At 40.1% G+C, this 15,840-nt stretch overlaps 1 protein-coding gene across 3 annotated transcripts in view; it reads left to right on the forward strand.

Annotated features, from left to right (window-relative positions):
* Positions 1–5,077: 5,077 nt before the first annotated feature.
* The window catches only part of PPP1R12A (protein phosphatase 1 regulatory subunit 12A), a 116,467-nt gene continuing 105,704 nt past the window's right edge, over positions 5,078–15,840 (forward strand). The window contains exon 1 of one of the 3 annotated variants that reach the window (XM_027896086.1): positions 5,078–5,420. In XM_027896086.1, the coding sequence (XP_027751887.1) occupies positions 5,184–5,420 (237 nt within the window). In that variant the 5' untranslated portion in view covers positions 5,078–5,183. The remainder of the gene's footprint in view (positions 5,421–15,840) is intronic. The other 2 variants (XM_027896085.1, XM_027896083.1) reach the window with 2 other exon arrangements.

Genomic DNA, 15,840 nt, shown 5'->3' on the forward strand with positions numbered 1-15,840 from the left:
CAGAATGCAGCTCACAGGGAACATCTTGCATGCATTTCAGAGAGACAGGTCATTCCATTCCCCCTCAGTACTTAAATTGTGTGTTTCAGCAGTACACTCCTTGACTTAAGACACACACGAAAGTGGGAAAGAAACATTTTTATCTCAGAAATGCTGAGCAAAGGTTCATAAAAGCTACTGTAGGATTACATGGCCTTTTGGACATCAAAATAAAGCAAAGTTCCTTGTTCTTAACATCAAGAGGTCAAAACGGACAACTGTCATGGCAGTGTCTAACACTCTGTCTACATCCATGCACATGCAGTATTCCCAGGACTGCAAATACTGAATAGAAACAGAGCATCTATATTTCTGTTACACAACACATGGCCCAGTTATTTTTTTTTTCATGAAGTGACTAGACAAAACTTCATTGAAAGTAAGAGTGGTTTTATAAAGTTAATGTTATAAAAAAGTATATTTTCCTATTTCTGAAGGATATACTTTTTATTAGCAAAGACAACTATTTTTGGCTCAACCATGTACTGTTGAAATTGTCCATTGAACATATGTCTAACTGAACAAGTATAGACAGAGATGCGTACACAAAGAAATATGTGAGAGCATCTCTATGTGACTAAAGTTTAAGTGTTATCTTGCATTGTCATTCAGGAACAGAGAGACACCGATCTGTGTAAAGCTCAAAGAAGATGCTGATAGAAGACACCATTGCAAATCCGATTCAGAACGGCACATTTTGTAAATCTGTGCTCTGGTTGCTATGGTAGTTTTAGTTTTGGTTTTGGTGACTCAGGATTATGCAGCATCAAAAAGTAACTCATCTTGAAATGTGGAGTTTCTGTGTAAGAATCTTACTCAGAACTGACAAATTTAAAGAGCAAGAAGTCTGCTTTGTACATAGTTTACTTGAAAATTTTGATAGCAATTTGTGCACGGTCTTCTCACAATTTTTTTTTTTTTTATAAGGAATATATCTACTAGAGTTTTCACTGTTACTTGTGTGGGTGTGTCACACAGTAAGAATAGAGAATACACCAGATTTAAAGATAGAAAAGACTACGACTATCAAGTAAAACAATGAAAAAAATGCCTTATTCTTACAATAAGCATCTCTTCCATGGCCTTTTCATGTGAAAAAAGATACTTTTATATTTTCTTATCCTATCTCTCCTTTTACCATCCATGATTCTTTAAAAAATCTGTTGGATTTATTACACAAAAAGTTTTGTGTCAATATATGCACATTATGTGTCACTATCCCTTCAAATTACCCCTTTTTTAACAGAGCTGGGTTTGATTAAATTAACTGTGATATATTAGGGTTTTCTTAACGGGGAGAGAAAAATGTTAGGACAAAATTTTTAGAAGCTACACTGCGTCTAATGCTGTTCAAAATGAAAGACAAGACAACAATTACCATGTTGGAGGTCAGAACAAAAATTCTACATCTCAAAAGCTGACTATTTTGGGTACTGCAAAAGCTTCATCTGTGTACTTCTGTGGTCTAGAAGCCTGTGGGAAATAGCTTTGAACAATGGTTGTAACACTTTTAAGAAAAAATGGAAAACCAGAGAGCACACTGATAACAATCTCATCACTAAATCATTGCATTGATCACTTGAAGCCTGACATTTAACTAACTGGAAATATATGCACATATAGATGCTATCTCTGCAAATGTTTACATGGTTACCTCTAGATGAAAGTAGTCCTACTGAATTCAGTGTTAGTATTTGCATGTGGAAAATTACATATTCAATCATCATTAGTGCCATGTATATACACACAAACAAAGGATTTAAGAGCACATCTACTGTGTTGGATAGTCTGGTAGTGATACATCAAAACAGCTCAATAAAAATAGATCTACTTACTGTGTCCTTAAGTTGGGCACATCAAGTAGCTCAAATGGTTAAGTGTCTCTTTTTAACATACTGCGATTATTGTAAAAACACATGCACACTTATGCAGCCATCTAATTCACTCTTGCGATATTCTCTTGCAATAGGAGGCATTCTTTCAGAATTAATTTTATACTCACTTTCAATATGGCCCTGAAAGAGAGTTTACTCTAGCCTTCTGCACAGATGAATTTCACCCTCCATGCTTAGGTAGATAAGTGGAAAAGAATATCAGATTTCTACAGCAATTATTACTGGTAATTACATATGTTTATCTCAATTAGTACTGAATTAGAATCTGTAGACAGTCTAATCTCCTCTAAGTTACACTAATTTTACAATGAAATTGAATGACATTAGAATGGTAGGATGAGGTAAAGAATACGGCCCAGTATGCCTTTGCTATTGAAGTTACAAACTTTTAAGAGAGATACGATATAGGAAAAATAAAAATATAGAAATTAAAAAATAGTTGTTATCAGTAATGATAATTTTATTATTTTTTCCTGCTTGACTTCAATTTTGTTGAATACAGAAAATGGGAACAACTGCAGAGATTAACTAGTTTACATGAATGACAGCTCTACTTTTTGCTTCAGGAAGACCATACGCTTTGCTAGATTTAAGAACCCCATATACTTTCCTCCAGAGCACACAGCTGTCTCAGAAAGACATGGAATATCTATATACATGGAATATCTGAATTTCGGCTGGCTGTACAATTGAATTATATGTTGTCTGCAGAGTCTGCAAAAAGCCTCAAACATAACATCCAACCATGAGGTGCAACCCCAAAAAAATTAAAAGTCAAACAAAAATAAAGTCAAGAGTATGGAACATACAAATAGCTTCAGCGTATGGAAGCATACTTGCTGAGGTTTTCTGAAAAAGTTGTAGACGAATCAGTGAAAAATGCCCTGGAAAAAGGAATAAAAGGAAAGTGTAGATCTAGTCTTTAAAACCAGATTGTGTGATACTTAAGAGCAGAACTGAACTGTGAACTCTCTGCATTTCACTAAGAGGCCAAGAAGAGAAAGTTGGAGTTAAAGGGGGATCCATGACCAGAGAGAAAATTCTGAGCTGGAAAATTTAAATCAAGGAGAGGAGACTGGAGCCTATCAATTTGTCTAGAACTACTTTGTTGCTAATAAAGCACTTGACTTAAATATTGCTTGCTGAAAGCAGTGTATTACATTCTTCAGCTATGTGGTTTCTCGAAGAGTCACATTTTCAGACAGTCAACTGACAGAAAGAGAGAAGCAGCATGTTGGAGAGGAGGGTAGTTGTACAGTATCAGAGACATCCAGGGAAGGAGAATGAATGCAGCTTTTATCTTGCCTTTTTCTGCTTATAGTTTTCAGGTCCTTAGAAAATGGCACTGGATTGAGAGTTTGTCCCCAAGGAAGTTTGCCCACGAGGACAAGACCACAGCAGGTGGCTGGAGCCCACACAAATCCCCTCCTTAGGCATCAGTCAGGTGATCCAGCCAAGCTCCCAGATGGTGACTATCCATACAGGGCTGATGGTACCAGCACTACAACAAAGCACAACTGAATCACTCGTGTGAGTAATAAAAATTCAAAGACTGCTTTTGAAGTGCACTCTGAAGAGTCAGCCATATTTTCAAACCCAGGAACCTAAAATGTACCCCTGGATAGTCACACAGGCTTTCAATAGGAAGGTATAAATTAGGTTCCAGGTAATCATTCATACACCTACTTAGATCACAAATCTTTCTCTGGCAAATCTTTCATCTTGGCTACTAGACGCTGTCTTTTGTTCTCAATCACATTGTGCCGCCTGCAAATTGTGAGTGCCTGTATCTCATGCACTGCTATATGAGTAAATCTGATGGATACTATGCAAGTATCTCCAACAGAAATCTGTTCTGAAAGATATTAAGAACAGCACATTGTTGCAGGCACCTTACAGCTATTACTTCTTGTGAAATGCTGCTGACATCTTTATCAGTAAAAATGGAAATAAGAACCCTGAGTTGGCTGTGAGACTGCCCACCATAAGAAGGAGACATTATAATTAGAAAAGTGCAAATCATGCAAAATTTGAAGTGCATGAGGTTTGGTGACCCTCTCAAAGTATACTTTGTTTCCTATAATTAGTTGAAATTAAAACCCACATTTTATCCCCAGAGATGATTCCATATAAAGCAAAATACGTATTGCCTTTAGCTAAAGAAACCATGCTGTGTGTGGAAAATAGTTTATTATCAGGAATAGCTTGGTTCCTAGAAGTTGCAACTCTGAACAAAAACATTTTAGTCTTTGTATCTTCAAATGCTGCACTTGTTTTCTTCCAAGAGAAAGGATGTTGTGCTACTCCAGATTTTCACATCAAGGAAGTGAACTTTGGGCAAAATGGACAATAAGCAATGGACAATGTGCTGTCACACAGAATCACAGAATCATAGAATGTTGAGGAATGATGCACCTTAAAGATCACCTAGTCCCAATCCCTCCGTGTGCAGAATCATCTCCCACTAGATGGGGTTGCTCAGGGCCTTATCCAGCCCGGCCTTGAAAACCACCAGAGTTGGGGCATCTACAACCTCCCTGGGCAACCTCTTCCCATGTCTCACGACTGTAACAGTAAAGAATTTCTTTCTCATATCTAGTCTGAATTTCCCCACTTTCAGTTTGCACACATTACTCCTTGTGCTGTCGCTACAGTTCCTGATGAAGAGTCCTTCTCCGGCTTCCCTGTGGGCTCCTTAAGGGGAAGGTGCAAAGGTGGAAGCAAGAATAGGGGCAAATGTGGGAGCTGGTGCTTTTGTACGTCTCGCTGGCCTGACGTGGTCATGTGTAACCTCCCAAAACAAAGGACCCTCAGGAGTCATCCTATTTCTTTCCTCTTTTCCCTCCAAGTGTCTGCACGTGCCCCGCTTGCCAATACAGGCAGGAACACGAATGTCGCTACAGGTGACGCAGAAGTCGCAGGCAAGGGCTGGCAGCACCTTCACCTGCCCGACGCAGGACTGGCACCGCCAACTACGCCAGTCCCAGCACCACCCCCTCTCGCCCCCACTCTCATCCCCACGCCCACTCTCCCTCCCGGGCCCGCCCGCCCCGCGCCGCTCGCGCCCCGCCCCCCGAAACTCTCGCGAGGTTATGCTAACGAGCAGTCCCCGCCCCCTCCGGTGCCCACCCGCCCGCGCCCTCCGGCTGGGCGGGTGAGCGCGCGCGGCCGCGGTGCGCTGTGGGATAGTGGCGGTATAAAGTGTACGCTCGGCGCGGCCGCGGCTGAGGGGGCCGGCGCGAGCGGGGTATGAAGATGGCGGACGCCAAGCAGAAGCGGAACGAGCAGCTGAAGCGCTGGATCGGCTCCGAGACCGACCTGGAGCCGCCCGTGGTCAAGCGCAAGAAGACCAAGGTGAAGTTCGACGACGGCGCCGTCTTCCTGGCCGCCTGCTCCAGCGGGGACACTGAGGAGGTGCTGCGGTTGCTGGAGCGGGGCGCCGACATCAACTACGCCAATGTGGACGGGCTGACCGCGCTCCACCAGGTCGGTGCGGGGCCGATCGAGGAGGGCCTGGCTGGGTCGGGCAGGCGGGGAAGGGAGGCGAGGCCGGCCGAGCGTCCCCCTCGGCGGAGGTGGAGGAGGAAGGGGCCGGAGGCGGCCGCGCTCCCTCCGCTGGGGGGTGTCGGGGCGGGGAGGCGGCGGCGGGGTCGGGCTGAGACCGGCCAGAGGGGCCGGGGCCGAGCCCCGGGGCCGGCGGGGCTGCAGGGGCGGGAGGCTGCGCCCCCTCCCCGGGGGCCGGGTGTCGGAAGGGGCGGCTGGGCCTCTCCTCCGGCGGGGAGGAGGTGCCGCTGACCCTCTCTCGCTTTCCCCTGTCGGCAGCGCCTCCCTCGGAGGGCCGGGGGTAGCGGGCCCTGCCCTGGGGGGGCTGTGGGGCCGGAGGCAGGTGCTCCCTGGCATGGGGGCTGGCCGCAGGTGAGGAAGGCGGGCTCCCCTCGGGGGGCGCTTTCCCCGCTGCCCCTTGCCCGGGATCCCGGTAGCAGTTCCCTGCTTCCCCTGTCTCCGCGGCTCCGCAGCAGTTGAGCCGATTAAACCCCGCTCGTGTGTGCGAGCGGGCGTGGGGAGAGACGGATCATCTATTTCTCTCCGGTTTCTATGGGGAACTAGTGTTTTGTTCCTTATATAGAAACGCGTATCAATAAGGGGCTGCTTGTTTTCGTTACCGATGGCTCCCGCCGCAGTGTGAAAGCTGAACTTCAAGGGAAGCAGGGCTCTTACATTTTTTTCCATGCGTTGGAAAGTAGTAAAAAAAACCAATCCATATCGCTTTGTTCTGGTGGTGGGTATGTGGGAGGGGGTCGGTGCCGAGGGAGATAACTTTCACTTGGGGCAGGGGGGGAATGGAAGGGAAACTGGCTGTGGAGTTTCCTCAAAATGGATGCTTTGTGCATGTTGAACTTCATAGCAGTCTGATTGGAATCTCAAAACGTTAGCCAAATAAGGAAAGGCTGTGGCAATCCGGAGATAATGCGGGTTTGCCTGAATAGTTTTTTTTTCTCTAGAAGGCCAAAACCTTCCACACAATGTTAGATTCACTGAATATCTGGAAAGCAAAAAATTGTCTTTGACAGGCTAGCTTTGCATTCTTAATTTTAGAAGTTCTTCAGTAGTTTAAAAAAAAAAAATCTTAATGATTATGAGGTGTAGGTTGATCAGGTAGAAATTTTCCCCAAATCATTAGGTAAGGTAGTTAGGATATTGTTTTTACGCAGCACTTTTCTTGCATTAAACAAACGTGAGATGGTTAGTTTATTTTCTCTATCCCGTATAGATTTTTCAAGGGTGTGAGGCTCTAGAAATACATAAATTGCCCTGCAGTTATCCCCTCCTGAACATAAAAGTTTCTTTGACTCTTAGCTGCGTTTCCTGTGTATAAACTGTCACTTGCTCCCCTGTAAAGGGTGTTGGTTTACTTTCAGTTGTGAACTGAACTGGAAGAATGAATGTGTGTTGTGGTTAAGCCTGTCAGCATGTTACTGCAGCGCAGTTACCTGACTGCAGGCTAGCCTGTCACTTTAGTGCGAGTTTTATGTATTTATCCTTCTCTAATCAAGTTATGATTGCTTCATGCTTCCAGGGAGCTCTGTACTAGAAGTCATACCTTAACTGGTTAGATCCTTAGTCTGTAAGTTACTGTACACCAGTGATTGGTAGGAAAGGATGACGTTTGGCTTAACTCTATTGTTAGAATAAGAGATGGCGTTATCTCTCTTTACGAAGTCCAGATGGCATTTTCAAAATGTCTTTGATACTGCATACAACAAAGCTTTCATCAGGATAATTCTGCGCTTATTCTCCCCTTCTTTTTACCTGTAGTCAACTTGCAGTTTGGTAGGTAAAAGTTTGAGGGAATGGAGGCAAAGATTTACAGCACTTCTGAAATTCTTGCTGACTCTCCTCCCCCCACCCTCCTTTAGTGATACCAAAGGGCCTTTTCTGATTTTATGGTATTGAAAGCAAATAAGAAGATGAGCTGTAAAGTTACAATACTCTTGGGGCAGTCCCATAAATGAATGTTGTGTGTTGCTATTTAGAAAAAAAGCCATATAACAAATCCCTGCCTATAACCAACTCTGAATGGTTTCACTTCATTATTATCAATAAATCTTATTTTCCTCTAATATGCCATATAAAAAGTGAAAGTCACACATGATGCAGTCTATAACATGGATTCATTTAACCAGATTTGGCTGTGGCATGAACAAAGCTGTGTCTCTTCTCAAAGGAGACTTCAGAAACTTGTCATTCTTCCTCACAGTTTTGACTGACTGATGTCAGTTGTGTCAAAGTCCATGTTGTTGTGTTTCAGACCGCTATGGTTTGCTGCTGCTCTGTGGGTTCTCAGTTGGGTGTTTTTTTTTTTTTTTGTTTGTTTCGTGTCATCTGTCAGATCCCATGTAGATGCTTATGCTTCACAGGAATAAATCTATCACAGGAAAGAGAAAATGATTGTACCTCTTTGGGTTATGTCCTTTTTGTCTACCATCAAATTTATTTTTGCAGTTATGGAGAGCAAATGCATGTGTCTGAAATAGTAATGGAATTAAATATTTAATATACTGTTTAGCTTCTGATTTTCCTGATACGCATGGCAATTATAGGAAGAGACGCTGTGTTTTCTTTTCCACGGCCCAGGTAGCTGGAAGTGCTGAAGTGGAAGTACCATTAATCCTGAAATTTTGGTAGACTTCAGATCTGATATTTAATGGAGCATCAAGCTTTTTTACTAAAGCCATTAGCTAAGCTTTTCCTTTATCAGTGGGAGTAGAACGCCATCACCATCAGAAAGCTCTATGTAGAATTGTTTCTCTGTCTGCATACGGGAAAGAAAAAAATTACAGTTCACTTGGTAACTCTGGTGGAAGGAGGGGTGTATTTGTAGGTACCTACTTCATCTCTTGACACTGCCAATGAGTAATTGCGGTTTATATTTGCGTGTGCACAAGTGAGTGGACTTGAGTGCATCGTATCTGAGGACAGGTCAATTAAATTTCTTTGAAATCTTGCAGAAGGAGAAAACCTTGTCATTATGTGATTATTATTATTACTCCTGTATGTAATGGTGTCAAATGTCACTTACTTTAAGAACTTGTTCTTGTACAAGTTCTCAGATTAGACCTTTAGCACAAAGGACAAAACTGTGTGTACAACTTTTCTATCTCAGAGATACATGCAATGTAGGATACTGCAATAGGATAATATGTATTCTGCTGCATAATCAGCATTTTATACTTATTGTGTGCATGTGTCTGGAAGACCAGAAAACTTACTTTTAAATTAGACCTTAAATTTACGATGTTTACAGTGCATTACTTTACTTGAAAGTTGAATTGGTTTTCAGTGTTGCATTCCCAGACAGTTGTCATGCAGGATGAGATCTAACTTAAAGAAAATGCAGCTTTTCTAATCTGCCTTAACAATTGAATGTAAGGGGAACTTTAGAGACAAAAGAAGCCCAAAGGTGAGCTGAGACCTTGCAGGTTAATAGTTTCTGCAGAGTGGGGGGGTTAAAGTGGCATATTCTGAAATCATGTTAAGAAGAGACAATATACTATTTTCAACAAAACCTGGTCCCTTCAAGGGCAGACATTTACTCAAAGTGGTATTCAGTTCTATCATCCTGAAAACTTAACACCTGTCCTTCCTCAGAGTTTAGACTCTCTTCCACTTTCCCTGGTTTCCATGAAAGAGGTCTTGTTTCACTAGCTCTGAGTGGAATTTATGGCTTAAGTGGCTGAAAGTAGTTTGTCTAGAAGTTATGTAGAGCTTTGTACAGGAAAAAGGAGCCCACCCTTTCTGGGCAGCACATGGGAAGGCTGTGTGTGGTAGGGAGGGATCATGATGTGACCAGTTTCCTGGAAGTCTGGATTTCCTGTGCATGCTGCTCCCCTGGGAGTATGGGATGTGCACTGTGGAGTACCTGCACACTCCTGATAAAGAAAGTGGCTGAGATTAGGCTCTGTTTAGGTATGACAATTTATGCAGCCTGCTTTTTGACTGTCTTTATTCTTTGAGGCTGCTCAGACTTAGGAGATAGTAACCTGGTTTTTGGCCTCATTTTCTCTGGTGAGAAGGTGAGTGCTGCAGCCTAATTCCACAGCATAACATGAAAAGAACATGTCCTGCTGTCCTGATCTTGCGTCTTCTTGGGGAGGGTGCTGCTTTGGAGGTAAGATAAGGGAAATTGTCTTGGGGATCATTGAATGCCTGTAGGGGGTATAATTGGTGAAGGCCCCTACTCCTTGATGAAGGATTCACGTGCTTTCTTTTTGTCTGGGACAAATAAAGTTTAATTAAGCAACATTCCTCAACATCTATTTCTCTGCATTAAGTAGTGGTTTTCTGCAACTCCTCAACTACTAAACTGAATATGAAGGTGAGACTGTTTTACCAACCTTATAGGTATATATAAGTTTGCAGGCAGAGCAGTATGCAGTGTTAAGTAGGAGTTTTGTTTTGATGCCGCTGTTGTAGGACTCTGCTGCGTTGATCTCTCAGTAGTAATTAAGGTGTTATGTGTTTCACTGAACACTTACTCTTTTAACTGAGTAAGGACAGTTGTTGCTGTCTTAATATTTCCTTGGAAAGTTTATCAGAACTTCTGATGGCATGTTCTTAGTACTCGATATAGTAATGAACATCATTAGTTGGCATCAACTATCCTTGTTGCAACACCCTTTCAAACACCGAGTGATACAAAAGGTACATAAAAACTACCAGTACTGGATCCATTTGCCTTAAAACTTGAGAAGAGGACCTTAAGTCACACTGTTGGGATACTTTTTGATGAATGATAACATGGGTCATGTATTTGAGCTGGGGCCACAGCATGTGCAGCATGTCAAGTTGTAAGAGCAAAGAACAGGTTGTTACAGTTTTAAATCTGTAGGGTGTTTGCATCATAGCAGCAGCACCCAACAACCAAGGATAAGGAAGGGATGGGAATGGCTCAGACCTGTCCTAGTAAAGTTGCACTTTTCTGGAGGGGAAGCAACTGTGCAATCAGCAAACCTTCTAATGCTCTCATTGTAGATGTTCTACAACTGAGAATTTTTGAGAAATTTGCTAACCTTGTATTATTTTATTCTGGCCTTTTTTTTTTTTTTTTTTTTTCCTCAAGTTTTCTGTCTATGGAGCAAAACACAGAGAAAATGAGTCCTGAAATAATGGTAATGTTGACTTCACTTGGTGATTAGACTACAGAGGCGTATTTGTTTAAAATCCCTTTTGTAATAGGAGTTGGTTCTTGTGTGGGCCATAGATCTTTCTCTCCATAGTTACAGTAGCTATGTTCAAATTGTACAATGAATACTTGTTAACTTTCTACTGATCTTGTCATCTAAGATTTTATTTTTTTTTACTCTTTGAAATGGAGGTAAGAAGAGGAGGAAAAGTGTGATTTTTCATAATATACATAAGTATGATAGTGAGAATCTTAAATGCATTCAAAAGAATTGTGTTTTTTGGTGTTTTATAAAAGAAACATATTAGTATCTCTTATAAAGTTTATTATTTCTGAATGGTCTGTCAAATCTGAACCTGAGATTTCTATGTTTTCTTTTCATTGCTATGGATATTTCTTGTTCATAAATAGAATAACCCAAGTGAATTCTAGCATATAGAAATTATTAAAGTATTTAAAGCCACTTTCCATGTTAGCATGAATGACAGATTTCTTGAACTTGCTAGTCATGGGGGAAGAGTTCTGCATTCCGTTGTAAGGATGAATTCAGCTGGTAGGACTTTAGTATTTACTGAAGCTAATGTTCAGGGACAATTTCTGCTGGTCTATAGCTATGAATTTCACTGTAACATTATTGCTGCTTTTACAGTAGAGCTTTGTCTATGGTTTGCTACATATTCCGGTCTGGTTTTGGTATTATTAGAACACTTTTTCATGATAAGTCATCAAAAAACCCCTTGTAAGAATAGATGAGATGTGCGCTTTTACGTAATAATCAAACTGATGGGAACATGCTTGAATCGAGGCCTTTTTGATATTACCTTTGTAGTAGCATTAATGCTATTTATTACCAAATATTATTATGATACAAATAATGCTATTTATTACCAAATTTATTACAAACTGAATTTCAGTTTTTTAGCTGAATCTGAGGCTAAGAGACAGAAGCAGTCAGTATAAATCACTTAAGTCTTCTGAGGGATCTGTATTCCAGGTTTAATATATATTAAATTTTAGTTGGAACAGATAATTTGACAGGATCTTGTCCAGTTCTTTACTTGTTTATCCCTTTCTTCCTCCTCTCAAAGTTGTTACTTAGCCTAGTTAGACACTTACTGCAGTCCTCTCAAAACTTGAGAGCCCAATAAGTTGGTAGTCTCTCTGTGTGATTGTGTCTCCGAAGGCTGGACTGACACTGTGTGAAATGAGGAACATGTGCACATTCTGGCAAATACTGAAATTTTATCCAGGGATATATTCAGATTGCTCTGAAAGGAATGTGGTGGTAGTTTTGGACAATTGTAGCAAGAATACACATTTTCTGGGATTCTTGCAACAGGAAATTGTAAATGATGTCTCTAATGCTGTATTGTAGTATGAATATAGTTTATAACATGTAAGACATGCATCATATGAGGACATTTGCCTAACAAATATTATATCAGTGCTCAAGAATATATTTTTTCTTCATTGATCTCGACAATGGTAAAATGAAGATTGGAGTTCAGCTGCAAGGCAGTGGAGCCATCCATAAGCTGGGCAGCTTCTAATGCTGTTGGATGGGTGGTGACATTCCAAGCTCCTTTACTTTCCTATATGCATTCTTGAAATGACAGTCAGTGGAAAGCATGGCATAAGAGCGGCAGCATTCCTCAGCTGTTTCCTTTCTAGTAATTTCAAAACTGTAAGATAGAACAAGTAGGCAAAAGATGATCAGGGTACCTGAGTGTATGGGGGAAGCATTGTTGGATTTTTTTTTTTTTTTTTGGCAAGACCTGGTACCCAGCTTTTCTGTTTCAGTTGCTTCTTGAGCTCACTGAGTCAGCCTCTGTGCTTATCGTGGAAACACTGAATCTTTTGACGACTCTTTCACAAAACCAAAATTAGAGCAATGTGATGAAGTTTTTGAACAAGATTGTTTCCCTTTTATGCCTGAGTGTGTTAGCACTTATGCATTAGCAATATATTTGTTGGATTAATGGCCAAAACAGATAAAGGTCCTTTAAACAGAGGGAAGAGTGGAGTTGGCTTTATGAAGAGGGTGAAACCCCTGAGAAAATCTTGACCAATAAATGTAGCCTCACTTTGGTGCTACATGCAGAATTAGGTTTGTCTTCAGGACTTCAAGTAAATAGTTCCTATACTACTTTAATTTCTGAATATTTACTTTGGTCTGTAACTAGCACATAACCATCTATTTTGATACTAAATTATCTGTAAGCTGTGGTTGTTGGAAATGATTCTAGCCTCTAAAACTTTGTCATAGCTAAGTCTGATTTTTTTCAACTTTTATTTTTAAATCAGTCTGAAATATCCTTTGATTTATTTTCATATGTTATGATTGTAATTCAGGGTCTTCAGTTCAAACTATGACAGTTTGCTTTAATGTGACCAGTAAACCAGCCAGTGGTGATTACTACGCAAGATTTAGATCTGGGGTGATTATTTATTTAGTTTTGCAGTTTCTATTTTACCATATTGATGGTGAAGCAACAAGAGTAGCCAGAGTTTTCTATATACATGCTTGAGTATTTGAGGTTTACTGTACATCAGGGAATTATGTGCAAGTCTTGGCCTGTGTTGTAGATCTGAAATATATATATTTTCATGTGAATTTCAGTTTCCTGGGGTTGTCCAAAGTTTTAACAAAAATACTGGTTTTGCAGTATGTTCACAAATCTATGCAATTATACTTGAATAAGTAGGCTTAATTAAATGAATAATCTTAATGAAATCAATTAGTTTTCCAAAAGTGTGCCTCCCCATCCCATCAGTGAAACAATCCAAAACTACTTGTATTATCTCCTCAATCAGTTTGAATTTTTATTACCTTCCCTGTGTTCTATACAAGTAACCCTGCTTATCGTTGTTGCGTCATTAAGTTATTTTTTTAGCTAGTTATGAAAAGTCAATGCTTTTAAACTTGTTTTGTAACCTTTTATTTGAAAATGTTTTTAAATCTGTTGCTTTATGTTCTGAACTTGCTGTGAATTTGGGCAAAAACTATTTGCCTTAATTTCTAGTCAAAGTGAAAAGTGAAAGTTATGGTGACAGCATTATGTCTGTGGGCCAAATTTGGACTCTTGTTATTAGGTAATAGTCTCATTTCTATGAAACCATATAAAACAATGTCTTTAGAAAGCTTGCCAAATTTCACAATTTGCTGCCACTTTTACTTTGTTCAGTTACTGTAGCAAGTTGAATTATTTTAGGTCCTAACAATGCAGGTTTTTTTCATGAGGAGCCTGTACTTTGTCTCCTACTCAGTAGAAAATCAAAGTGTAGTGCTTTACCTCTGAAAGAAGAATTTTTGTGCAATGTCAGTTTCTTGGCTTCTGAATATAGCAAGGCAGAGAAGGGTGAGTTGTGCTAACACAGACTGGCAGTGGGTTTTTGTTGATGAATGTCTCTGGACATGGCTTTCTGGTCACTCATTTTCTGCTTGCTTGCAGGCAGCCTAGTGAAATGCTTGGCACTTGTGTGTCCCCATAGCTATGCTTGGATATGTGTAATAGTGGTACTGAATACTAATACTTATATGTCGCAGTGCTTACTGGGTATTTATAGGCTTAGGAAGAGAAGCAGCTTTCCTCCACCTCTGTAAAGGAGTAACCTAACAGATCTAGTGGCTCTTGTGCTTAACACTTGTAAAATACTTGTGAAATACTGAAGGTGAGCTTTGGCCTCATCCATCAAATGTAGCTCCGAAGAAGGCTTATGAAGTTACTGTATAAACCAAGTCTTACCTATAGCTGTATGTAAATATAGCAGTGGTGATTTTAAAACTACTATTTTAAGGAAAATACAGAACAATTTGATGTGAGTGCCAGAAGATACGTTATATATTTTGTGTTTTATCAGTTACCCATGTAAGATGTGGGGCTGGGGGAGCTCTGTCTCGATTGTTTTCTCAGCAGTAAGAGATTGCTGTACTCTGTAATACAGTAAAAAAGTATTAATTGCAGTTATAACAAATAGCATTTGCAAGCTCAAGTGGCTGTTAGGACTTGACTGCTGCAAATAAATATTATTAGAATTTTTTTCTGCAAAAAGCCTACCCATATGAGAATGGCTGTACCTGTGAACAAGTTATCATCACTTTCTGGAGCATGATCATTAGTAGGTTCTATGGCGTAGGGAATATGGAAACAGGAGTTTTTCTGGGTATGTATAGAGCAGTTCCTGATAGAAGATCAACTGTTGTGTCAGCTTCAGTTTGACCTATAAAAACTTTAGGAAAACCAGAAAAGCCTATTAAAAACAAAATGTGTGATTAATAAGATGATGGATTTTGAAAACTGTTGATGCTATTAATGGTTTGGCATCCTTTTTTAGAGTAAGTGACCTGCCATGTCAGGGGCATATGCTGGATTAAAACATAAAACCACAAAAGCTCTAGCATGAAAAAACTTACATGATAGTATTCTTGTTAAAGGCATTTTGCTTTTAAGTTTGTTTGTAGGTGTCTTTTTTTTTTTTAATTTGAGTGGTTTTATTTGTTTGTTTGTTTTAAACAGCATATAAATAAAAAGCAGTAGTAAAAGTTGAAGGCTTGCAAGCTATGGGGATTCGAAGTGAAAGACCAAACAGCACTTAAATGTAACTTTCTATTAAGAAGCATTGGCATCAGAGCCATAGTTTCTTCAGTGATGTCATTCCTCATCAGCTACTCAGAGATACGGCTTGCAGAGCTGATGTGTAACTTCCCCCTTTTTGGAGATCCTCCAGGGACTTAATATCTGAGTGACTGTTTGCTTACCTGCACAAGTACTTAGTCTTTTCAAGACAGAAAATCTCATGACTGCATTTGGAAGGCTTCCTCTTAATTTCTTCTAGGATTTTAAGCACTTCTTATTTCTTATCTGTAATTATCTAATATTATTTTCTATTGCCAAGATAAATGACTTAAATATGGGAGAATTTTTTTTCCTGTTCATTTTGCTTTGTCATATTTTGCTGATGATGTATTTGGTAACATGCTTTGCATTCTATTAATACTTGGTGGCTACTTATGCAGAACTTAAATAACAGCCTAAATCAACTGATTTGGACTGCTTTATTGTAGCTTAAACTGCAAATATTATGTGGAACCTTCAATTTCTAAAACAAAAATGGTTTAAAATCTGGCTTCAGATATTTGGCAGTTGAGCTCATGCATGATAGGCTGTAAAACTGAGGAGTGTCACTTAAGTAGGAGTGACATCACTAACTTTTTTTATCAAT

This window comes from Empidonax traillii, unplaced genomic scaffold, assembly GCF_003031625.1.
Source record: "Empidonax traillii isolate 1590-97213 ecotype Southwest subspecies unplaced genomic scaffold, ASM303162v1 scaffold477:size924519, whole genome shotgun sequence".
In the NCBI taxonomy this organism is placed as follows: domain Eukaryota; kingdom Metazoa; phylum Chordata; class Aves; order Passeriformes; family Tyrannidae; genus Empidonax; species Empidonax traillii.